We start from the raw sequence: 26,876 nt of genomic DNA, 5'->3' as shown, positions 1-26,876 counted from the left end.
CATGTATTGTAAATATCCATCAGAGGTGCCGATGTCAAATGGACGGTGTACACTGTAGTTGGGTATGAAGGCTGAGAAGAGTGTGTGTGTGGAATCTAAACTGAGTTTCCAGACTTTCAAATTTATTTTTGAACAAATTTCACCTTCACTCAAATGTCTGGCTTTCGAGTTAGATGTATGAGTTGGAAAGGGCCTTTAGTGGCTTATCTTGTCCAACATGCCTAATCTTCCTAAGACATCCCCAGTAACTGAATGATCAAACAACAATGGTTTGATATCCAACAATTTTATAATGTTAATTCAATAGTTATTCAAGGTGGCTTGAAGGCTGACCAATTTGTTGTCCTTTCACCTTATTTCCATTATTCATTCATAGTCAGATAATATGGTACTGAGTGTGGTGTAAGAATTTAGAAAGACTTTTCTGCCTCATTTGCTTTGCAAAATAATCAACATATTGTTTTAGTATCATCCAAGCAAGCAAAATAGTTCATTTGTACCTTGGCACCACTGGGAGTTAGGAAATGCCAAACCCCAAACTGAAAGGATAATGAATATTCAACTTGGATATGTTAGAAGCAAGGACTAAACTAAACCAGACTTTTATACAAAAGATTTATTAAAAATAAGTTCTTAAAAAACAACAACAACAAATTGTGATGTATATACAGTAGCTTAGCATGGAAACAATCTGATGCATATAATACCGGAACAGTGAGTACGGTAACTCCTCACTTAACGTTGTAGTTATGTTCCTGAAAAATGCAAATTTAAGTGAAACGATGTTAAATAAATCCAATTTTCCCATAAGCTTTAATGTAAATGCAGGGGGTTAGGTTCCAAGGAAATTTTTTGGGGGGCAGACAAAAGGCATTATATACTGTACAGTACTGTACTGTGGTTGGGAAGTGCCCCTGGCTTACCCCACACAGGCACAGCCCGCTGCAGGCAAGGACACTAGGAAGCCCCTTTGCAGCAGTGGCAGCTTACCCGGAGAGGAACAGGCGCCAACTTTGCTGGGGGATGCTCCAGGCCCGCCTCTTCCCGTCCCCGCTCCACTCCAGGCCCGCCTCTTCCCGTCCCCGCTCCACCTCCTCTCCGGAGCATGCTGCATCCCCGCTTCTTCCCCACCCCCAGAAAGTCTGGGGGGTGGGGGGGGAAGAGGAGTGGAGACGCAGTGTTTCCCCGCTGCTCCCCCTCCCTCTCAGAAAGTCCTAAGCACCGCCAAGCAGCCGTTTGGCGGTGGGGGAAGCGCTGGGAGGGAGGAGGAGGCGGAGAAGAGGAACTTGTGCAATGCTCCCTTGTAAAGTCACTGCTCTTCCACAAAATCTTACACGCAGCGTACAGAGCAGGCAGCCAAACGATGTTATAAGGGAGCATTGCACAACTTTAAACGAGCATGTTCCCTAATTGAGCAGTGACGTAACTTTGAAACAAGGTTAAGCGGGAGGACGTTAAGTTAGGAGTTACTGTACTAAAGTGCACGCGGTACAAAGAATATGATTAAGGGATAGGGAATGTGGTTTTCTTTGAAATATGCCCCAGTAAAGCATGATAATTAACATATGGAACTTATCTGGGGGTTTTTGGGGAGGGGAGGATTTTTTTTATTATAAAGAACTTTCAAATAAACGAGGTTACATAGAGGAACCTCCATGATCAGTATCATGTAAATGTTTAAGTCAAGATACAAATATAAGAATGCAGATGGAGGGTTTAGGGAACACCGTCTGCAGGTTACACTCCATTTGTTCATTGGTATGTATGCTAAAGCCTTTGATCAGCTCTGTTTCTGTTATGGATCAATAAATCTTAGTCATTGGTTGTGTACCCTAATAAATCGAAGAAACTTGGGTGCCACAGAATACTGCCAAAAAGTCTATTAATGGATGCATCTTCAGTATCTACTGCAGCAGACATTAAAGAGTCTTTTCTTCTGAGCGGTGCAGTTACAGAACACAACAAAACTGCTTGTTTTCTACTTCTACACCATATACTGTGTGACATCCAGAATCACAAACTAGAAAATATTGTTTTATTCTGAAAAAGTGTATCAAACAGAAAATAAGTTATCAAATTAATATTTGTTTCTGGCCACTTCACATGACTGTTCTCAGCGTCTCACAAACCTTGAAGTCATACTTAGAACAGTAGCCTTTCAGCTGAGTCTTCTGCCTGGGAGATTTCCCATTTCCAAGAGTGCACAGTGTACTTTAATAGCAAAGAACCCAAAAATAGCTGGAAGTTCAAATCAAACCATCCTCAGCAGAGTTCATGTTTAACAATCTCAGATGTTCACAAAAAAGTCTTATAAAAAATTAGCTCCTTGCAGTACCCCCTTCAGTCCCACAATTTAATAAGACCATCCCAGCCACAGGTGATGACCTTGGATGTTTCATGTGGATGCCAGACTGCGCCTATACAAACTTTGTCATGTGCTTTTAACCTACTGTAGAGTTTTGTCGTCTTCCAGTCCCAGATGTTAAGTTTTCCATCTGCATCACCTGATATCACATAGCTGTATTAAAAAAGTAAAAGCTGTATTACAAACTCTCAGAACTACTTTTATTATTTTCCATTTTTTGGAAGATTATTATAAATCATACATTAAAATAATGTTTTAAATTAATGCAAAAAACAGATTCAGGATAATTTTGTACTGGGGAATGGAAAAGGTTTAGTAATCCAATAAGCTTTCCATTCAAGAGAGTCTGTTTCAACAGACATTAGGAATTCCAAAGAATTAACATGCATGATGTGTTCTAAAGAGCCTGAGCTCTTGCTATGCAGCAATTCATCACATCATCTGTGAGGTAAATGTGCTAAGCAATGTGATTATACCATGCGTTAGGTTCTGTTACTCAAGCAACATACTGAGAGGATAACAGAAAATTCCAGGAAAAAACCCTAATTTGCAGAGATTTTTCTTCAAATTTTAAGGGATTTTTTAAAAACACTTTTGCAGTGCATTATGCTAATCATGCATACACTTGCTTTGTTAACTACAGGAAGTTAAATGGGAATAACGGTTTTAAAATGACACCGATGTGACATCTCTAGTAAAGCTGCAGATAGGAATTAGCTGTACAACTTCATTAGGCAAAGTATAAGAACCAGGCTTCAATCTAGATTCCATTTTGCTTTAAGTTTGAACCCAAGGTATGTGTGTGCAGGAAGGCTTCTTGTGACTCTACTGTAGACCTGTGTGTACGAAGCCAGTTACTGCTCCCTGGTTCATGGCTACCTAGCTCCAGTGCAAGTTAGAACAGGAAGCATCCTGCTCAACGCTGCTTGTGCTATAAAGTCCCCTACACCAGCAGAGGATCAGGTGTAGTGGAGCTCAGGTCTGATAAGCCCCCTTATAGCCCCAGTCTGCCCTCCTCCATATGCTTCCTCCTCTCACTTTCACTTTGAGGCAGTGTGGAGTGGGGGTTGTGGCTGGTGTGGGAGGCAGTTTAGCTGCCTCTTATAGTTGAGACTCCTCCTACCTAGGGAAGGCTTCTGGCTGGTTTAAGGTCATAGCAACACAAAACAGCCTTTGTAGAATGGAGAATTTAGGCCAAAGTGTTCATTGTGAGTACTCCAACTAAATGGTCGTTTCATATACTACTGGGTTAAATGTTAGTACTGAATCCATTGAAGTTAACAAATGGCAAAGGGCAAATTCCCCTTTTAACTTCTGCTGTGTGGCCACAGAGTTTTCTGCAATGTTGGGTTAAAAGGACAGCAGCACATCAGTATGTTACAAAGGGTTTCAAAAACAAATTCAGCAGGTTCTCGTGCCAACTTTAAGACAGAAGTTAGTTTTCATAGAACTTACCTCATGTCAGGTGAAAAATCAACTTGACAAGCATAACCTGCCACCATGTGACCCTTGAAGATTTTCTTTTTGTTTAATCTGAATCTGTTCTGAGCTCCAAAAATCAAAATCTGATTATCCATTGATTGACAAGCCAGCCATTTTCCTGTACGTGCAACAAAGTTCAGGCAGATGTCAGTCTTATTTTGAATCAGACTACCACAGCTGAAACAAATCTGACAAAGATTCTTAGAATTTTCACTGTCAGTTTTGGTTTCAACAATATTCTGTGTTAATAAAGCATTTAGTTAAATAATATGCACGGCTTCTACCGTGTACTGTGGAGCTGAGAGCTAGACCCTAGAATGGTGTATTAGCAGTGTTCGTTCAAAGAAAAGAGGAACAGACTTGGCTCACATCACTTGTGTTGAAAGATTTCTAGTGTTGCAGACACAAATTTAATCATATAAAAACAGAAAACTTCTAATTCTGTAAGCAATTCTTTCTAAGCCATTTGTGATACCAAGTACAGTTATCAGTCATACCCACGGAAAATTGTCATTGAGATGACAACTTCTGCCTATTACAATTAATACTGGAGATAGTTTGGAAGTATGTCCCTGCATGTACGCTCAATTGCCTATAGCAACTTTCTCTGTTATAATCACACTACACCAGTGATTCTCAAACTTCTGTACTGGTGACCCCTTCCACATATCCTAACTAGTCAATCAAATAATTGAAACCAGGAGACAAGTTCACAAGATGCACATCATCTCATTAATTACTCATTTTAAGTTGTGGAACAAAGTTACGAGTGGGTTTTTTTTTTTTTTTTTTAAAGAGAAATTTTACTTCAGTGTAAAGCAGGTCTAAAATGTGTTGAAGGATTTTAATCATGTAAATAATTCCTAAATATCTAATTTTCAAACCATTTTTTTTTTTTAGTTTCACAGTTCAACAGGAGAAGTGTCTAGAAGGAAAAAAGAAGGGATTCTCTCCTAACCAATCATGTATCCACACTTCTTCCTGTTTTGGTGGTGGGTAGGGAGGAGAGGGCAGTGCACTAACTTCTGTCTGGAAATCCAATGCAAATGCAGATGCTTCCAGGTGGGCGAGGGGACATGCTGAAGAGAGCAGCTGCTCCTTTTCTGCAGGACATATTCCTTCTACCCTGAGCAGTGACCTCACAGTGACTTTGAAAGACTTTCTCAAGGGTCCCAGGAAAAAAAGAGTAGACATGTCATGGAGACACTATTCTTCTCTTCTGCTGCCTTTTAGGCTTTTTTATTCCCTTCTAGCTTTGTTTGCTCCTTCTACCACTTGCAGAAAGAGAGAAATTTTAAACTGACAAAGTTCATAAAAAAAAGAAACTAACTTGGGCCTCTCACTACAGAGAAAGTAAACTAAGACCTTGTCCACTTGGGAATATTTTTTGGTATAACCCAAGGTGTTAATATAACTATATCAGTTTAAATTGATATAACTCACCCTGTTGGGTTACTCTTATACCAGAGTAAGAGTACCTTTTTCTGGTTTAGCTTATGTCATCTGGAAAGGAATTTAAGTTAACCCCCAAAATGAAACAAAAGATATCCATATGGGAGGTCTGATACTGGTATAACTGGTGAAACTTTCCTGTGTAGACAAGGCCCAAGTAAAGTGTTAATTTACCATTTGGAGACAAGGTGACGGCAGGCATCGAGTGCATACTTGGCTCTGCGATGTACTTGAAATCGACAGGAATATCCCTGCAAAGGAAGAAATGTGAATGGATGAAGTACTGGAAATGTTTCAAAGGGCCACCTAATGTCAGCTGATTTAATCAACCACTGTGAAACACAGAATGGGAGGTGGTCTCCGGATGAAAAATGTCTAAAACGGAGTTCAAAGATATTAAAAATACCTCCCAGTGAACTCTGACTGTGGTGCTATCAACAAAAGAAAACTAGCCTTGCTTAATACCTCCAGTTGTGAATATGTTTTGGAGATGGATGTAGGCCAGAGGTTCTCAACCCTTCTCTCTCTCTGAGGCCCCCGCAACATGCTATAAAAACTCCATGGCCCACCTGTGCCACAATAACTGGTTTTCTGCATATAAAAGCCAGGGCTGGTGTTAGGGGGTAGCAATCAGGGCAGCTGCCTGGAGCCTCATGCCACAGGGGCCCCTGTGAAGCTACATTGCTCAGGCTTCAGCTTCAGCCCCAGCCCCGAGTGGTGCGGCTCAGAGCCCTGGGCTTCAGCCCCATGTGGCAGGCCTTCAGCTTTCTACCCTGGGGCCCAGTAAGTCTAATGCTGGTCCTGCTCAGCGGCCGCTCTGAAACCTGCTCACAGCCCCCCAGGGGCCCCCGGACCTCTGGTTGAGAGCCACTGATGTATAAAAGTATAGATTCCCCCCACAATAGCCGTGTCTACACTAATAACAAAACCAGTTTTCAGTCACACTTGAGGGAGGCTGTGGGGTAAAGGCAGCGGGGTTTGAAAGTCAGTGCCAGACACTACTCCATTCCTACAACAGACAGGCAGAGTATGATAGCTTGCATGTCTCAACCTGCTCCCTCCCCAAAAAAGAGTCTTCACTCCAGCTAGGAAGAACTCTTATGTAACCTGTAAAGGTTAAAAAATAAAGCCACATTATGGAAAATACACTTCCTGCATTTAATTCTAGTTAGATGGACTTGAAACGTAATGTGGGTTTTGCTGTCTTCTCTCTTTACAAATTAATGCAGGGCTCATCTGTTGGAATTTATTCCAGGCAGCTCTGCTTTCTGTTAAAATGTACCAGATGTAGTCAGGACTGCTGCAGGATATGCTGCCCTAAACTATTAGGCAGAATAAAAGACATTTAAGTTTCATACTTGTTTCAAGCCAAATTGTGAAATAAGAAGACAGACAAAAACTGCTGCCATGGTTGGCTGACCTAAAAACCAATTTACCCTCAATGGCTGTTCTCACTGGAAACTCTAAACTGTGAGACCTGGTACATTTTCCTCAAAATGTTGTTTTATGAGCTGACAGTTATAAGTGGTGAAAGTGTCTAACCTTCACTGGCAAACATTAGAGTGCTCCACTGTGATCTCTTTCCTCCTGACCAAACCTAGCAGGAAATAAAAGTTAGGGTCTCTTGAAAGGGAAAAGGAAAAAAAGTGTTTGGAACTGCCTGAGACATAAAAGCTCTTAAAAGACTTCAATTTGCTTATGGGAGAGCTTGGGAACTATGGAAAGACAGACCACTCCAGGGAGATCATCTGAAGCCTAGGGATTGCAGTAGCCTCATCATCCTAGCAGCGAATTAAACCAGCATTAGATACCACTATGGGGCACTGGTTCACTAGTGACTTGGAGGTAGGAAAATTTTGAGCTGAGTGTCATCAATATAATGATGGCACAGCAGCCCAAACCATTTTGCCATTTCCCTGAGTAGCACCATGAAAATACTAAGGAGTGAGAATAAAATTCTGCATTTTCACACATCAAGGGGTTTAGAATACAACAACCACCTCAACTTTAATATCACTGCCATATGGATGCAATAAGTAGAAAGCAGGAAAGCAAACTTCAGAATATCCCAGTTCAGATTCCACTGAGCAAATATAGTTTGTTATCTGAAAAACATTTATTGTTCTATATTCTTACTGTTGCAGTTCCACAAAGGAAGGACACTGCAAGCCAGTAAACATGAAAGCAGAATCTGTACACAGCATAACATCCGTGAAATGGAGATTCAATTATCATGGGAAAGTTGTTCCCAGCAAAATCTGACATGTCAGACCACTGCCAATGCTGGCCAAGTGAAAATGCTTACCAACTGAGGTTTGATTACAAAACACCCTAAACATTCCTCTACACAATTAAGAACACTACAAAAGCAATTAAAAACTTGCTCTTAAAAGCTACATTTAATTACATGTACAGGTCATATTTACTTGTAAAGCTTTTTCTGGTTCTTGTTAAAATCAAAATCTTCAGGTTTATTATTAACGTAAAGTAAAGAAAGAGATATTTGTACATTTAAACCTATCAAGAAGTGAAATAATCAATTAACCGAGCCATATAAAATGCCTGTTATAAAAGTAACAGAAAAGAGGGATTTATTCACAGCACTATGGGTGACAACTTGACATATGAAATTCTTCAAGCTCCAAAAGCTGCAGTGCTGAACATGTTCGTTTAGTTTTAATGCAAATGCCGTTAATTTGGAGCCTGAAATCTGTGAAATTTGCCTACAGACAGCTAAGCACATTTCATTAAATGTTCTGTACAACAGTCCACAGCGATGAATGAGCAGAGTGGGAAAAGCGCTCTATATTAGCTTTAATCAGTCTCTTAAGCAAAATTTGAATGATGGAATATGATCTAATCTATATTTCATAATATCTGAATGAGACAACACTATCCCTGTGACTTCTAAAATAATTTGAGGATATCTACATTTGGAATCAGGCTGTGATGTTCTGCGACTAGATTCTTTGTGGTGGGAAGGAGGAAAGGGAAGGTCACATTCCACCCTGTAGCTGTTTATCTTATCCATTGTCAGGAACCACAAGAAACAAGAGCATCCAGTCCCAAGAGGCAGCAGTTCTGTGCAAGAGAGACATGGCTCCACAAACCAAACAGAAGAAATCCCTGTTAAAATTAATTGTACCCAAGGACTTTTCCTACTCCTTCCAGGAGTAGGAAAGAGGTTCACTGAAGCTGCTTGGAGCTAACCACCAGCACTCGGTCAGATCGACAGTCCTTCCAGATGAGGAATTTCAGACAAAGCTCCTTCCAGAACCAGTCAAAACACCCACTGAGTCAGTCAGAGAATGATCTGGGCACTTCTTCTCACCTGTGTGGCCAAGTGCACTGCCTTCACATAGCTCTCAAACTGCTAGCCAGGGAGCGAAATCCAGAGTACTGAACAGAGATTATCACATAACAGCATGTGGCAGGAGAGCTAGCACAAGCTTAAAATGAATTTCAATATACCTTTCACACTTTTTTTTTTTTTTTTTTTTTAAATAAAAACAGGCAGTAACTGTGTGGTACAATATGGACATCAGTTGAGCACTGCTGTGACCTAGATTCCTCCATCCACGAAGGGCAATGTACAACTACTGTAGATCCTAAAGATAGCCAGCTGGATTCGATGAAAAGGCCAGAATGAATCATTTTCTTTAATCACCAAAGGCTTTTTCTAAGTTTCAGGAACTGAACAGAACACCTCTCTCCCAACTCACATTAGAGCTGAAGAGCAGTTCAAATAATATTTCTAAATGAGTCTTTTCTTGGATGGAATTTTATACACCATACTGCCACTATAATTTTTGTCAATATTTTTACTGTGCTTCTCCATGCAACTCCAAAAAAACACAACCACCATGACTGAAAAGCTAGAATGAAACTATTAAACGATTTGACTTATTAGTTATCTTTACGGTACTCTAAAGTAGCATCACAGAGGCAATTCTTTATACATGCAATTTCAGTGCTGCTACACCTCCTATGGGATAGCAGATGAGAGAAACCATTAACCGAATGTTGTCGGCCACAAGCTGATATGGCTATGCCCACTGTTTCCACATAACACAGCCCATGGCACCACTTTTACTTTATAAGTAAAGTTAAAATAATTTGATTGGTATTCACCTAGAGTGTGTTATATAAGAGTAAGAAGCAAATCATTTCACCGATTAAAACCCCATACCATATGACTGACTATCCTAGAAAAAATTTCCAGCAACAATTTTTATATTACTGCAGGTGCTATGTTTGGTTTAGATAAAAATCAATCTAACAAGATATTTGATTTCATTTTGGACTAGTACAGTATGTTGAATAAATGTGACCTGAATGCTCTTGCGCTTTCATACCAATGAAGTCCGCTATAAACTATGAAATTCTCTGCTTTGCTTTTGGATAGAATTAATGAAATTTCACAGGTTTTTAAAAAGAAGCCCTCAGATAATAAGTACTGCAACACAGGAGAATTGTAAGCCAGTAAAAAGAGTTAACTGTTAGACATTTTAAAAATCTTTACTTCAAAGGGATTTTAAAAATACAATTAATGGTCTTACATCTAGTTTCAGGAAGGGATGTTTCATTTGACTGAACAAATACATTAAGAACTGGCTCTCAGACTAGCCTGGAATGCAGAACATACAGGTTTGGTGTGGAGTATTTACAATTGGTCAACAGCACTGTAAAATAGATTAGAAACTAGCAGCAGGAACATCACTGACTTTTTTCTGGCACGGCTTCTTTTTAAATATTTCAACTACTGTAGAGAATAACAGAAATGGATTTGTGGAAGTTAAATTAATTTAACTTTTTGTTTGGCTAGCCAGAAGTTACTGCACCAAAACTTCAAAGTAATTGCATTGATTTGACTTAAAAATTGTTAACTATTTCCCAGTTTGCTCTGTACTAATGTGAAATCAAACTTTGTGAGGTTTGAAACTTACCATTCCCAGACTCTTAAACTCTTGTCATCAGATGTACTCACAAACCGTCTATTCTCATCCACAAACACAATGGTGTTGACAGCTCCCAAATGCCTATCGTACTCCTGCACAATTTCCCCACTTCGAACATCCCACTGCAAATTAAACAGCCAGCGTCAGAGCCACTTAGGTTCTAATACATTCCTGAACTTGAAACTATAAAGCTTCTGATATTTAGTCAGACTTTCAGGTCAGAGAGCAAGCACTCCAGCAACAGCCTTTGAGGGAGTGTTCATTCAAAAATACTGTTAAAAAAGGAAAGAAAAAAGTCTATGATTTTGAAATATAATAAAGGCATTGCAGTTATTCAGCAGCTAAATTTAAATGTCAGGTACAAAAACTTTACTTTACAAAATAATGAGATCAGGAAACATTTAATTAAGTTCTGAGTCTTACCTGTACAATTTTTTTATCTGACATTCCTGCCACAAAAAGATTTTGTTTATCTTCATCAGGATTGAATTTGACACAGTATGGAACCTTCCTGTTTGTGAACCTTGAAACACATTGCCCTGTAAACAGACAAGCCATTCAAATTAGATCAGTTCAAAAGTTTCTCAAGCATAGTTTTATAAATGCTCACAGTAATAAGCTACCATAATTTATCCATCTTTGTACCTAGAGATGTTTTACTTAGTTTAGATCCGGAGAAAACAAAAACATAGGCTTTCAACTCCCTGAAAGGATCAGAGATTGGGAATTATTCTGGAGATGACTTGGATCTTGTTTATATTAGATCTTCCCTCCTCCCTGCCCCCATAAAGTTTCCCACCATTGCTACCTGGTTCAACCGAGGCAGCTGGTCACACCCTGGACCTGATCTTTAGCCTAGATATCAATACTGAGGACATCACAACCCAGCCACTGTCTTGGACAGACCCATCACCTTATTAAGACAGTAGTCAGAAACCTCCAACTGCCAGGCAACAAGACAGACCAATGATCCTGATTCAACCATGAATACTCATGGATGCCACCAAATTCCAAAGCCTCCTAAAAGACATCAGCACCCCACCATGAGTCATCACGGACCTGGTGACTCATTATCACCTCCAATACTAGACCCATCACTTGTAGAGTTTCACAAGGAACAATTCTCTCACCGGTCCTTTTCAACGTCTACATAGAACCACTAGGTGAACTGGTCAGACAATATAAACTCAAAGTGCCAGCAATATGCAGAAGACACACAGCTTTACCTACCCTATTCCTTCACTGCCACCACCACCACCACAACCAGCAAGGCCCAATGCTTAGACAAGATCAGCTGGCTGAAGCTGAACTCAAGCAAGGCAGAAGCTATGGTGATAGTGAGAAGAAAAACATTTTGAGGAGTTTGCAGCCAAGTATATTTTCCTTTGGTTGAAGGTACACATCCACAATTGGTCAATTGAGTTCATAGTTAAGGAGCACTCCTGGATTCCTCACTGATGCTAAGTACTCACACAGCCGCATCTTTGAATAATGTTTTTTATCATCTCTGATTGGTTAGGAGACTCCACCCCATCCTGGCAAATGATGACTTGGCCTCTTGCCTTCATCACCTTTTGGACGGACTACAGAAATACAAAAGCACTGAGGGCATCATGTCCAGTATAAGGAAACTCCAACCAGTATAGAATGCTGAAGCACGTCTTCTCAGAAACACAGGCTACTGCAAACACCCCAAGCCTGTCCTCCGCTCCCTACGCTGGCTTCCCATAGAATACTGAATCCAGTTTAAGTTCTCAGTCCTTATTTTCAGAGCACTCAATGGCCTGGACCCAAGGTATCTAAAAGATCAACTGAAGACTGTGGTTGACAACTACGCTCCTCTGGCAAGAATATAATTCTATAAGAAGGGTAAAACTCATTTGTGTGGAAGACAGAACTTTCTCCAGGGGCCAGCTCAGGACTATGGAATGACATCCCCAAGGAACATCAAAAACCTCACCACCTTCCACTCTTAATTCAAGATGCATTTCTTTGACCTTGCCTTCTCTAACATACAGCAGAGAGAAAGAGAGAGAGAGAGAGACAGTGAGTGTGAGTGTGAGAGAGATAATAAAAAAAATCCCAGAACAAAACCCTCCACTGCACAAACCTCTCCCTTGGGGAGAGAACAACCACATGATAGGTGTTAGTCATGTTGCTTAATGCATTACAGGAAGGTACTCAGATACTACCCTAAGAATAGAATTGACCAGGACTGATCCATTGGTGGTGGCAACAGTGGAAGCACCAGTAGTATAAACAAGATGTCAGTGGCTGCTGGTTTTTTAACCCACAGTGTCATTTAGACCTGCTCTGAGCAGTTAGATGACAAGAGTGGTTAAAATGCTGTCAGCCATGTGCATCTTTTTAATATACTGCTATTTCCATTGTTGCCTCCACAAGGTAATTTTAAGGAAAACAATCACAGACATGGCCTTGCAAACTAAGTGCCAGGAGATTATGAAGCCTCCTGAACAAAGATGCACTCTACACAGCTCTTTAATGGTGTCTAACCTTGATATTGTATGTATTTTAGGAGGGCAGAGTTTGGCCTCTAGTATGTATTGTCAATTAATATGCATGAGGAGAAAAGAATCCATTTTGACTTTCAAAGACCAAGCTGAATTTGCAGGCTAGCAGTTAGAAAAAAATATTTTTTTCCCTTGTAAACTATGCAGAACACTTGAGTTAATGGCATCCAAGTACAGAAAGAGTGATCCTCATCTACTTATAAAGATCTGGGAGAGGCTTGCTGCCCTGAGCAAAACTTCAGTGTGCCACCCCCCCTTCCTACCCTCTAGAACAGTGGTTTTCAAAACTTTTTTTCTGGCGACTCAGTTGAAGAAAATTATTGATGCCTGCGACCCAATGGAGCTGGGGATGAGTGGTTTGGCGTACGGAAGGGGCTCAGGGCTGGGGCAGAGGGTTGGGGTGCGGGCTGCAGGGGTGAGGGCTGTGGCGGGGGGCCGGGAATGAGGGGTTCAGAGTGTGGGAGGGGGTTCTGGGCTGGGGTGTGGAAGAGGATCAGGGCTCTGGGCTGGGGAGGGCTCAGGGCTGGGGCAGAGGGTTGGGGTGCAGGAGGGGGTCAGGGTTCTGGGCTGGGTGTGCAGCTTCTGGGGTGGGGCCAGGGATGAGGGCTTTGGGGTGCAGGAGGGGGCTTCGGGTTTGGGGGGGCTCAGGGCTGGGTTAGTGGATTGGGGCACAGGGGTGGGTTGCAGGCTTACCTACAGTGGCTCCCCATCAGCAGGGATGCTAAGGCAGGCTTCTTGCCTATCCTGGCACTGCGGACTACGCTGTGCCCCGGAAGTGACCAGCAGCAGGTCCGGCTCCTAGGCGGAGGCTCACAAGTGGCTCTGCGCAGCCCTTGCCTGCAGGCACTGCCCCCCCCAGCTCCCACTGGCTGGTGCGGAGCCGGTGCTTGGGGTGGGGGCAGTGCGCGAAGCCCTGTGGCACGCCCCCCCCCCCCAGGAACCGGACCTGCTGCTGGCCACAGCGTGATGTCAGAACAGGTAGGGACTAGCCTATCTTAGCCGGGCAGCACTGCCAACGGGACTTTTAACAGCCTGGTCGGAGATGCTGACCAGAGCTGCCGCGATCCAGTGCCTTACATTCTGCGATCCAGTACTGGGTCACGACCCGCAGTTTGAAAACCACTGCTCTAGAACACAGGTTCTCTACTGAAATAATGGATCTAGGGTTTTGGTCGAAGTGGGGGCAAGTACTAAGTCACAGTGCCACGCATTGTGGGTTGACCCAACTGCCCCTCCATCGTGATGGAGGGACAGCTGGGCCAAATTTGACTGAGTGGCCTTGTCACCTGGTGCATGGGGTCACAGTGTCACTCAGTTTTGGTCCAGCTGCCCCAGGAAGCTGTCTAGTTTGCCCATAGCTGGAATGGCCCCGAGCTCTGCTATGCGAGATATTTAAAAAAATAAAAAAAATTATGGTACTGATAATTCTGTTACAAAGCCTCTTCTCTGGAGTTGCCCTATTCAGATTCTTTTTACTCTTTTAATAGCTGTTCTCCTACATTGAGAAAATCTAGGGGAAAAGGACCTTGAACATGACTATTAAAAACGTGGCCTGCACATTAAGAGCAAAATGGAAGATGACTGGCCGCAAGAAAGCTAAGATCAGTCACCACACAAGTTAAAGTAAAACAAACTTCATATATTTGGCAAATGCACAAAATTAAGGAAGTCTTCAGTTAAGTATTGAATATTTGCTAAGTACCACAGAGGCACAATGGGAGTAGTAGTGCAGCATTAAGAAAACCATATTTAGTATCTAACAGGATTTAAAATACCTTTTTTTGATTGTGTATTTGGCAGAGACACTCAGCATTAGGTGAATAGAATTATTTGTTAAAGTTCTTAGCAATGAAAATACAAATGTTGTGAAATAAATGTCGTTGCTATAATTACTGTTCTTTCTTTCCCCAACCCATCTGGGAAAATTCTATTTTTTTTTTTAATCTGGAAGAACTGTTATAGAATAAATCCTTTACCAAATTATAATAAAATATTCAATTCAAAAATGTACTTTTACTACTTAATTTCATTCTTATAAGTGAAGGGGTGCCAAATAATTCTGTCTAATTTGGTAAATGTTTGGCCCCATTCTTTGACTTGCTATGTAAATTTTCAGTTCAAAGTAATTTTTTTAAAATAATTTGTGAACCCTTGTTACCATGGATTTTTAACTTAAACACCAAGACAACCTTAACTGTAGCTTTACAGTGACAACAAAAATATTCAGGAGATGAGAAAATTGCTCTCCCTGTATTTGACACAACAATGTTGCATTGTAAGAGCGTATAATAATAAAAGAGGAAGCATGGCTATTAAAACAGTAGCTATTTACTACTAGTTACAATGATTATCAGATTTGAACATGTATGTATTTAAGCCTACCTGTTTCAGTGTCCCAGAGTTTAAGATACCGGTCATATGCTGCACTAAGAAATTGAGTTCCAGCATTGTTAAAGCAGATGTCTCGAACTGCTTTACTGTGCCCTACAAGATAAAAAGAAATGTGATAGAGAGAAGAATTAACCCTTTACCCCCAGTGCTAGGAATTAGGATTTTCTGGAGAACATTACCACAGACAGAATGCAGATAAACCACAATACTAATGGTCAGTTACAGCTTTGAATTACACTCTCTGGCAACACAGAAAACTACTTACTAGAACTCATCTAAGAATATCTTGTAAATTTAGTTCCAGCAGACCAATTCAACTGGAAAAGTAACAGTACCTCCTAAAGGACGTTATGAGATTTGAAAATAAAGCCATTGGGAATTACCTCCGCAAAGAGACTGACCGCAACGCTGTGGAAAATTCTAAAACTTCTCCAGATTAAATATAGCATGCCTTTAAAAATAAACATCTATTCGAGGAATAAGACTGACCACAGGAGGCCTCCCTGCACTAGGAAAATCTTCCATTGCTACACCACCATAGTTGCAGCCCCACCCGTTATCAGTCACAGGGCTCATACAGTGACTGCCATTTTTATTACTGTATTGTCTAAACCTGTCCTTTACAAGGTTATGTGACACAGCGGCAAAAGATCAACTCCCTCTAGTGGTGATAATGCAACAGCAGGGAATTTCCCAAAGCAGTCTAATGCAGACAGCCAGAGAGAAGTTACTTTGGAACTGCACTGACAGAAGGTTTTTTTTTGGAACAAGTGCACTCATCTTAACACTTAACTAGCCTAATGAGCTAAACTGCATGAGGATGGGATAAATGCCAGGATGGTAACAGAAAGTTTAGATGACTAGCTTTGTTGACATTCATATTAAAGAAGTCTGCCCCCCCCAAAGCAATTTATTTAAAATTAAAATATTCATTTTGTCTACATATTCCACACATCTTAAGATGTGATGCAGCTGATCTCTCCACTTGCACTGAAATGACATACTGCACTACAAATACGATACACAAAATCCACTATTGCTTCAAATATTGTCCTGGACATAGTTATAGCAACAATGCATTGCATATGAAAAATATCACAACAAACATTAACATCCAAGATAAAAAAGTAAGGGAGAATCAAGGACTGAACACTATAGAGGAATTCTATGAAGAGGATGCCAACTGCTAGGCACAGCAAAATTTTGGGATGGCAGCAATATCAAGTGGGTAAATAATTTTGGCAGGCTTAAATTAAATCCCCTGCGGAATACGGGAAATACTTAGGTCAGGAAGGCGTGTGGCTCAGGTAGAATCATCTCCACCGCCTTGCAGAATAATTCTGGTTGGCCATTGTAGCAGACTTATAGGGGCCCTACATTTTAGCTTACACACATTTTTAAAATAAATACAGCAGGTGAATCTGACTCATAACAGGAAAGTTCTGAAACCATAATTCAAAGAGAAGAGTCTCTTCTGGGAGATCCTTTTCTGAGGCATCAGTTTAGCCAATCTGCTTGGTGCCTTGGGTACTAGAAACATTGATAAAAGGGCACTTCAAATGACGGTACATCATTCTAGAAGTGTTTCCACTTCAAAAGAAAAACTGCTGCTTAGAAGCTACAGCAAAGGCTGCTAGAAAGCTCACATTTATCTCTCTCGATCCTCTAAAAAAGTTCTCAATTACAAGGAAAAAATTGGACTTGTTCCATTTTCATATTTGAAAGAAGGTCTGAACAGTTTTTGTGAGAAGTTTTCCTCTGTTCCTTTTGCATTAGAAATTCATTTCTTGTCTAGCCCAGAAGAGAAGACCTAGTTAAATGATGGCATCACAGTTGTTAATTTTAGCACACCCAAAAGCGTGCTAGGTACCTCACAGTACAAGTAAGGAGACACTACCTTTACTGTTAACATACCATCTAATTTCAGACATGACATATTGAGGGGAGGAGTAGGTAACAATAATAGGGATCTATACGATCCATTTCTGGTAATGACCCATAACTGATTGACCCAGTACACTAATATCTTGTTTTTATGGTCTAGAAGTCTTCAGTGCCAACACTAAATCATGTTGATTAAAAACAAAGTAAGATCACTCACAAATGCAGCCTCTTCAGCATTCATGCCAACACCATACTGAAAAGCTGATATTTTTCTCAGATGCCTACATGTCTTCTGTAGCACTGACACCCTCTCCCCCCAAAATCACAAAGTAATTAAATCTACTTGGGAGGAGAGGAGGAGACAAGGAAAGAAGGAAGTTGTTTTAATGTATATTAAAGAGTTCAGTAAAAAAAAAAGAGAGGTTACCAATAAATGTTCGTAAGCATCTTCGTTCACCATATACCTCCCATAGCTTAAACAAAAACAAAACAAGGAATGTTAATTTCTGCACCACATTCTTATGAAATGACAAGTTTAACTACAGATGTACATGACACTATATGAGAATTTTGACCACAACTAGCCAATCTTGAAATTCAGAAATAATGTGAACATTTGCCACAGAATTTCTGCAACTATCTCAACAGTATGCAAGGCTGAACTAAAATGAAATTTCATTCAGCAACAAGAAATTAAATGGTCCAGTTTCATAAACTCAAAAGAGGAACTTTTCAGCAAAAAATGTTTTGCTATCAACATTTGTCCCAGCCATAAAATGTAGCTTTACATAACATTGTCTTCTACCAAATGATAGCAGCAGCAAAGGTAAGCTTAAGGACTTGTGACCTTCACAACCTAATTGTAATAGCATTTAAAAGCGATTATTAAGTACTTATACTGTGCTAACACCCAAATTGTTTTAGGCATTTTACATACACACGTGAAACCAGAATGCCTGCCCCAAAAGGCTTACAATTAGGACTGTCAAGCGATTAATCGTGCTGTTAAACAATAATAGAATACCATTTATTTAAATATTTTTGGATGTTTTCTACATTTTCAAATATATTGATTTCAACTACAACACAGAATAAAAAGTGTACAGTGCTCACTTTATATTTATTTTTTATTACAAATATGTGCACTGTAAAAACCGAAATAATATTTTTCAATTCACGTCATACAAGTATGAAAATGCAATCTCTATCATGAAATTGCAACTTACAAATGTAGACTTATGTACAAAAAATAACTGCATTCAAAACTAAAACTTTAGAGCCTACAAGTTCACTCAGTCCTACTTCAGCCAGTTGCTCAGACAAACAAGTTTGGTTAAAATTTGCAGGAGATAATGCTGCCTGCATTTTGTTTACAATGTCACCTGAAAGCGAGAACAGGCATTTCGTATGGCACTGTTGTAGCTTGCTTTGCAAGGTATTTACATGCCAGATGCACTAAAGATTTACGTGTCTCTTCATACTTCAACACCATTCCAGAGGACATGCATCCATGCTGATGATCATGGGTGGTGCGTGAACTACCGGCCGGGGGACGCTAGCCCCTAGCCCCACCCCTTCCGCCCACAGCCATGCCTCTTCCCCCCCCCCCCCCCCCAAGAACTGAGCCCCCACTTCCGCTGGAGCCCAGAGACACCCACCCCATAGCGGCCACTGGCCCAGTCCCATGGCTAGCCCCCCAGCCCCAAAAGGAGTGTTGGGAGGGCAGGCGGTGCATGGCCCCAGCTTCCCAAGCCCTGGGGGTTGGGCGGCCGGCCGCAGCCTCCCCAGCTCCAGAGTGCGGATGGCGCATGGCTCCAGCCTTGGGAAGGGGGGTGGCTGCAGTCTCCCCATCCCCAGAGCACCGGGAAGCTGGAGCCAGAGGACTGGAGCCGCACACAGGGAGCGGTCACAGCAGGGAGAAGGGTCACACTTGGCTGTTTGGGGAGGCAAAGCCTCCCCCAGCCTATGTGACCTGCCGCCCATGCTGATGATGTGTTCTGCTTGACAACTATCCAAAGCGGAGTGGACCAATGCAGGTTCATTTTCATCATCTGAGTCAGATGCCACCAGCAGAAGGCTGATTTTCTTTTTTGGTGGTTCAGGTTCTGTAGTTTCCGCACTGGAGTGTTGCTCTTTTAACACTTCTGAAAGCATGATCCACACCTCGACCCTCTTGAATTTTGGAAGGCACTACAGATTCTTAAACTTTGGGTCGAGTGCCGTAGCTATTTTTAGAAATCTCACATTGGTACCTTCTTTGCACTTTGTCAAATCTGCAGTGAAAATGTTCTTAAAACGAACATGTGCTGGATCATCATCTGAGACTGTTATAACATGAAATATATGGCAGAATGCGGGTAAAACAGAACAGGAGACATACAATTCTCCCCCAAGGAGTTCAGTCAAAATTTAAATAATGCATTTAAAAAACAAACAAAAAAACCGAGTGTCACCGGCATGGAAGCATGTCCTCTGGAATGGTGGCCAAAGCATGAAGGGGCATACAAATGTTTAGCATCTCTGGCATGTAAATACCTTGCAACACCGGCTACAAAAGTGCCATGTGAACACCTGTTCTCACTTTCAGGTGACACTGTAAACAAGAAGCAGGCAACACTATCTCCCAGAAATGGAAACAAACTTGCTCGTCTTAGCAATTGGCTGAACTAGAAGTAGAACTGAGTGGACTTGTAGACTCTAAAGTTTTACATTGTTTTGTTTTGAGTGCAGTTATGTAACAAAAAAATTCTACATTTGTAAGTTACACTTTTATGATAAAGAGATTGCATTACAGTACTTGCATGAGGTGAACTGAAAAATACTATTTCTTTTATCATTTTACAGTGCAAATACACCTCTATCCTGATATAACACGGTCCTTGGGAGACAAAAAAAAAAAAAAAAATCTCACTGCGTTATAGGTGAGACTGCATTATATTGAACTTGCTTTGCCCCCCCCCCCCCCCCCCCCCCCGTTCCTTGTTCCCTGACCGCCCCCTCCAGAGACCCCTGTTCCTAATCACCCCCAGGACTCCACCCCCTACCCAACCCCCCTGCTCCGTCCCCTGACTGCTCTGACCCCTATCAACACCCCCCGCCCCCTGACAGGCACTCACCGGCAGCGGCGGGAAGCAGAGCAACACTGCCCCAGCCTGCTCCACTCTGCCATCTCCCAGCCGCGGCGCTCCATTTCCCGCCACGGGTGTGTGCGGGGAGGTTGGGGAAAGGATGCCCCCCCCGTACTCACCTGCGGTGGGAAGCGGAGAGCCGCAGCTGGGAGCTGGCGGAGTGGAGCGGGCTGGGGCCGGGCTGCTCCGCTTCTGCTGCCAGTGAGTGCTGGGGGGATCCCTTTCCCCAAGCCCCCTCCCCCGAGCAACATGGCTGGGGCGAAGGCGAGGGAAGCGGAGTGGGCTGCTCCTGGGCCCCCGCTAATACCCATGGCCACTCTGGGACTGCAGGGCCCCCAAAAATGACCCCCCACAGCTCCTGCCTCCCAGACCTGGGGGAGGGGCCCCTGACCACCCCCAAGACCCTCTGCCCCTTATCCAACCCCTCGGCCCCGGCCCAGCATCCTTAACATGCTGCTCAGAGCAGCGTGTCTGAGCTTTACCGTGTTGTATGCAAACCCGGGTTATATCGAGTCACGTTATAGCGGGGTAGAGGTGTATTTGTAATAAAAAATAATATAAGTGAGCACTGTACACTGTTATTCTGTGTTGTAATAGAAATAAATATATTTGAAAATATAGAAAAACATCCAAAAAATTTAATAAATTTCAATTGGTATTCTGTTTAACAGTGCAATGAAAAAAAAATTAATCGCATGAGTTAACTACAATTAATCGACAGCCCTACTTACAATCTAAACATAAAAACAAATGAGAAATGAGGGAGAAGAATACAAAACACAGTACATGCAGTGTGGGCAGGGTGGTGATAGGCATCTATTTAACACACACACACACACACACACACACAGGTTGCTGCAGAAACCTTCATTTTTGCACTTCTTGACTTCATTTTAACTGTGATCTTTATATTGCATTAAAATAGTTTCTACATTACTTATTTTTACATTCAATGGGGGTGATTGACAACTTAACTATTTATTTCTATACAGAACAAAAACTAATTCAAACCATTTCTGGGAGAAAAACTAGAATGTATGATGACTATTTGACAATTTTTAGCCTGATACAAATTTAAACAGGGGACTCAAACCCTGGAAAAGTACATGTTCTAACAGAATTAGACTCACTATTTAAATGCTGTGAATGCTACATTTGTATGAAGTGAAGATATATCAGAAACAACTCACTTTAATTTTACAGTCCATGGAGCAAGATAGCAATATGTGGCCAGAGAGTGGAAACAACCTGACTGCACTGACACCCTGTAAATAAGAACATAAATGATTAAGGAACAGCAAATTGAGCATGTGGATTTTTTTCCAAGCTCGATTTCCCTCTTTTCTAAAATATTTAGCTCAAATCCTAAAACATAACCTTATCAGAAAGGTTGAAGAGGAGCCTGTACAATCTCCTGCTCCTTTTAACACAGCAATAAGAAAAGGAGTACTTGTGGCACCTTAGAGACTAACCAATTTATTTGAGCATGAGCTTTCGTGAGCTACAGCTCACTTCATCGGATGCATACTGTGGAAATTGCAGAAGACATTATTATATACACAGACACCATGAAACAATACCTCCTCCCACCCCACTCTCCTGCTGGTAATAGCTTATCTAAAGTGATCATCAAGATGGGCCATTTCCAGCACAAATCCAGGTTTTCTCACCCTCCGCCCCCCCACAGACAAACTCACTCTCTTGCTGGTAATAGCCCATCCAAAGTGACCACTCTCTTCACAATGTGTATGATAATCAAGGTGGGCCATTTCCTGCACAAATTCAGGTTCTCTCACCCCCTCACCCCCCTCCAAAAACCACACACACAAACTCACTCTCCTGCTGGTAATAGCCTATCCAAAGTGACCACTCTCCTTACAACGTGCATGAAAATCAAGGTGGGCCATTTCCAGCACAAATACAGGTTTTCTCACCCCCCCACCTCCATACACACACAAACTCACTCTCCTGCTGGTAAAATTAACACAGCAATGTATTTTAAACAATTGCTCCTGCTGAATCACCAGGGGGCAATCCTGAGTCACTGCAATACTTGTGTGCATGCCCCCTTCCCCTCCCACAGTGACACCCACCCACACCATTACCATGGCAGCCCTTGGCAAAGAAATACAAATTGTGGGTTTGGAACGTTAGCTTTGACAAAAGAATAACACAGAGCTCTCCCCCCTGCCAATCTGACCTCTTCATATACACCCAGTTCTGCACAATCGTGACTACAATCCTCTTTATACTACAATCCTGTGACCAGTAACTGGGGCCTCTCTAAGCAGCCTCCTGGGGTAACTTCTAACTCAGGCCTCTTGCATGACAACAACTTCAACCACACAGGCTCTGACCCTGCAAACACTAAAGGCCATTTGTAACTTTACTCAGGTGAATAATCCCAGTGGGCTGCAACTGGATTTTTAAAGAGGTTACTATAAAACCAACAGATACGTATGTTGGAAAAAAAACCCTAAAGACTTTCAGACAGACAATACTTTACATCACTTTATTTTACAGCACCCTGATTTCCGGATGCTGGTTTCATACAACAAGCTTATTTTATTACAGATACCTAAACAGAGCAAAGACGTTCATAAAAATGCTACATTGCATTTGAAGTTTGAAACATCACTAATACAAGGAAACTAAACCTTGAACTCAGAATGGGAGAAGTGAAGGAAACACTAATTCAGAAAGTTTTCAAGTGTGTTTAAAATACTATTCCTGATTATTTATACAGCCTCCCAAGCCTACTTATTTCTCAACACACAAAAGAGGCACTAAGTTGACAGATACAGAACCAAATTTTTACAGCAGGTAAGTTGTATTGGCAAACTTTTCCCACTAAAATTTGCACATATAAACAGGTAATTGTTCATATAGGAACCATTTGCATGTGCAGTTTTCTGATGAGTAAGCAACAGCTGCACTCAGAGTAAACACAATGTATGAGCATCTTTTCTTATGAGGATTATTCAATGTTAAAAAAGATTTATAGGGGATTTTAAGAGATACGAGGGAAATCAGTGCATGGAACACAGTGGAGTTAAAAAAACATTTCCTCAAAAAAAAAAAAAAAAAAGATTAACTACTGAATAGGACTAACAGTGCAGCTTTACAGGGAGCAGTAATGGTGGAAGTGCTAGTGTAGACATAATGCAGGCATTTTTACCTTCCAACTATCTTCACTAAACAGGATTAGCAGACTTGGTCGGTAAGAACTTCTGCAGTTGGTCTATATAAGCTCTCTCACTACTGCTACCATAAATGGAAAGTGCTGGTGCAGGAAAAAACCCACAAGGAATGAAAGTCTTAGCCCCACTGATGTCAAAGGGAGTTCTGGCACAGACTTCCATGGGGCCACGATTTTCACCCACGATTTCTAAAGTTCAGAATTATGCAAAAAGCCAGACACAACAGCTCCAAAAGAGGCAGAAACTGCCCAAATCATTAAAATGTTAATCTTTACCACCCCATTGAGATGCCAACATTTCAGTGCTGCCCCTTTCAGCAGAAAGGCCCAGGTCATGTGCTTCTCTCTCTTAGGGCCAAAGCCCCAAATATCCCCAGCTGCCACGATACCTAGCTTGCTCTTTCCCTGCCCTCCCCCAAAAGCTTAGTTATGCACTGTCAGTATAAAAAGTCTGGCATATTACATAGTGAAATTGTGGGACCTATGTAGAAAAAGTATCAAAACATACAAGGGCTACTGCTCTACTTGTACCTTAATTTTCATAGATCACTCATTTGCACTGTTCATTTTTCAAATGTAAATGATTCTACAGCATAATTTCCAACCTGCCGCAACAAAATGCTAGAGATTCTAAGAACACAGCCCCAGAATTCAGGCCCAGCTGGCCACAGAATACACCAGGCCTTAATATTTTCTTATTGCAGCTATGCAACACATTTAACACAATGTCATGTTTAAGCACATTTAACATGATTAGGATAGTACCTAATGACCATGCGTGAATGAGGAACATATACTGTCTGCTACAGCTGGCTCATTTTACTGGATGAGATTCAAGACAGTGGACAGCAGCTAGTAGATTAAATGTCTAGGGATTAAACATTAGGAGTCTCCAGAGTCTGCCTTGAGTTGAAAGCTCTGGGTAAGGAATGTGCCTTGAATTGTATCACAAACTTAATCCAACTTGGGCTCAGATGCATTATCGGCAAAATCAAATTGCAATGGTGAGGGCCCAACTCTGAAAAATACCTGCCCCGATTCAACAGCTTCTGTCTAGCAACAGCTAACTAAAGGGGCTCCTTCAGAGTGCAGTTGTCCTACTACACATGGCAGAGGCAGCCTCTGAAAACTAAGGGTACGCCTACAGTACAAAACCACACCAACCTAAGTTATGTCGACGTACAGCCACCACAGTAATTAAACTGCTTTTGCATGTCCACATTACGCTCCTTGTTGGTGGTGCACATCCTCACCAGGAGTGCATGGACCAATTTAACTGTCAGTGGAGGGCATTGTGGGATAGCGCCTGAAAGTCAACCTCAGCAACGCAGTTTCTACACTGACGCTGTGTCAACCTAACTACATCAACCTAAGCGCTGTGCCTCTCGCGGAGAGGGAGTTAAGTCAGTGTAGCGGGCGAGTTATATTTCAGCATTGACGCTTACAGAGTTAGGTCAATGTAAGCTGCCTTGCATCGACCTAACTCTGGCTAAAGAACAGACATTTTAAGTTTTACCAATTTACAGGTCAGAACATAGTGTGCCACATCCGCAGTCTGTTCTGCCTAAAAGAGAAGCACATCCAGGCTGCATTATCTGAATGGATAATGACTGAACGGTCTTCAAGGCTAGCTCTAGATTAGGCACTACAGCAGTCCAGCCATTTGGTAATAAACACATTTGAACCAGAATAAAAGCTGTATCTAGAAGGGATGGACAGGCGCAATATCCTGGCCTGCTAGAAGCTAAAGAGTTGCTGGCCACTCTCATTTGGGTGCATGGAGAACAGTCTAGAAAGAACCTGAGATTTCAAGCCACCCTGATGATTGTAAAAAATAAACCAGAATTCAAGGAGCAGTTAAATAGTTCTTTAAAATGTTTCCCCTCCTCCTCCCAGCTTCATGTCAGGTTTATCTGGATTGACCCTAAGTGAGCTGGCTTTCACCCAGGACTCTATCTCTAAGAGCTACTGGCAAAGTAGGGAAATCCTTCTGTTATTGATATTTAATGTCACTGACTTTGTGCAATCATACATAAAGTCTAAATAACTAGGGGGTTGCACACTTCATAGCTTCTGTAGGCTGAGCTTGCTGCACACACAAGGGGCTCCCTGCATCCCTACCACAAGCTCCCTGGGTGATACCCTCCCTCTCTTTCAGGGACTCCCCACACTCTCCACATCAGTGCTTAGGTCAGTGTAATTTTTGTCACTCAGGGGGTGGCTTATTCACATCCCTGAACGATTCAAATTATACTGACATAAGTGGTAGTGTAAACACAGTGTTGGTGAAGGAGGACTTCTGGAGGAGAAATTGTAGTCAACAACTACATTGTGGGAAATCTTGTGATGTTACTGTTAATACCATGAAACTGTTTTTGATAGGGAATTATGTTACAAATTTTCACAATAAGGGCAAAATTTTCATGATCCTCCAGAATTAAACCTAATTTGTTCATGTACCAGTGTATGGGTGAACTCCTAGTCCCACTGAAGCCAGTGGGAGTTTTGCTATTGACTTCCTGGGGACTGGGATTTGTGCAAAACTACATATGTGCAAAACCTGCAATTGTGCATGGAAACTGGTAAATGAATGAATACACATTTGAGTATGCGAACACCCAATTTGTTTATGCACAATTTTGGAAACTCCAGAAAATTTGTCTTGAATGAGTCTGGGTCCATTGTTTTATAAATAAGGATCTGAAAAGCTACTTAGCCACAAAGACAAAAATTTACATTATAAAAAAAGAAAAACCTCATTTTCAAAACAATATTCCCTACCTTTGTATGTCCAGACCATACATGGAGCTGTTTCTTTGGGAGATAGCATTTCTCAGGGGGCACTGTAGAACGGAGATTAACGCCAACATCTTGAGGAACATGAAGATAGGATCTTCCCTGGTAGTCATACATTTCTTTGACTAAAAAACCGAACAAACCAAAAAAACAGAGTACTATGAATTGCAGGGACCCTGTAATTTCAAAGGTTACAGACTTGGGAAGATCCAACCATCACACAAAATTAAGATTAAGAATTAGATATAAGGCAGCAGTCCTGCTCTAAAAAGCAAGCAAAAATTGCTCTTTGGATTTCTACATTTATTGTGTCCCAGCCATTTGATATTAAATGTGCCCAGTACACAAATAAGAAGTCGAGTTTTTCTGATTGCTAATCCTGGAAACTCTGTTTGGGTTCTGAACATTAAGCATTTTTGCCATGGCTTGTTTATCGCCAACAGCGATAAAGCTTCCACAGACCAGACGGAGCTCTCACTTATGGCTCAATCCAACTCTTTTGAAATCAATGAGGTTGTTTCCAATTGTTTCAACAGGAGTTGAAGTCAGTCCCTTACACCTGTGCAATCCTATTGCCTTCAGTGGGGCTCACAGAAGTAACTGATGGCAACTTGGGGGCAATTTATATTTCCAACTAGCCCTGTGAATGGAATATAGTGCATCAACGGATTTGCTAACGAGTCAGATAAA

At 41.6% G+C, this 26,876-nt stretch overlaps 1 protein-coding gene across 2 annotated transcripts in view; it reads right to left on the bottom strand.

Annotated features, from left to right (window-relative positions):
• Positions 1-601: 601 nt before the first annotated feature.
• The window catches only part of CDC40 (cell division cycle 40), a 52,495-nt gene continuing 26,220 nt past the window's right edge, over positions 602-26,876 (bottom strand). For both annotated transcript variants that reach the window (XM_007057411.4, XM_043542794.1), the window contains exons 7-15: positions 26,172-26,311; positions 21,382-21,456; positions 17,491-17,536; positions 15,171-15,272; positions 10,681-10,796; positions 10,246-10,379; positions 5,474-5,550; positions 3,821-3,965; positions 602-2,518 (exon numbers count right to left, since the gene is read on the bottom strand). In XM_007057411.4, coding sequence (XP_007057473.2) covers positions 2,341-2,518; positions 3,821-3,965; positions 5,474-5,550; positions 10,246-10,379; positions 10,681-10,796; positions 15,171-15,272; positions 17,491-17,536; positions 21,382-21,456; positions 26,172-26,311 — 1,013 coding nt within the window. In that variant the 3' untranslated portion in view covers positions 602-2,340. The remainder of the gene's footprint in view (positions 2,519-3,820; positions 3,966-5,473; positions 5,551-10,245; positions 10,380-10,680; positions 10,797-15,170; positions 15,273-17,490; positions 17,537-21,381; positions 21,457-26,171; positions 26,312-26,876) is intronic.

This window comes from Chelonia mydas, chromosome 3 (genome assembly GCF_015237465.2).
Source record: "Chelonia mydas isolate rCheMyd1 chromosome 3, rCheMyd1.pri.v2, whole genome shotgun sequence".
Taxonomy (NCBI): Eukaryota; Metazoa; Chordata; order Testudines; family Cheloniidae; genus Chelonia; species Chelonia mydas.
This window is presented reverse-complemented; position numbering and strand designations above follow the sequence as displayed.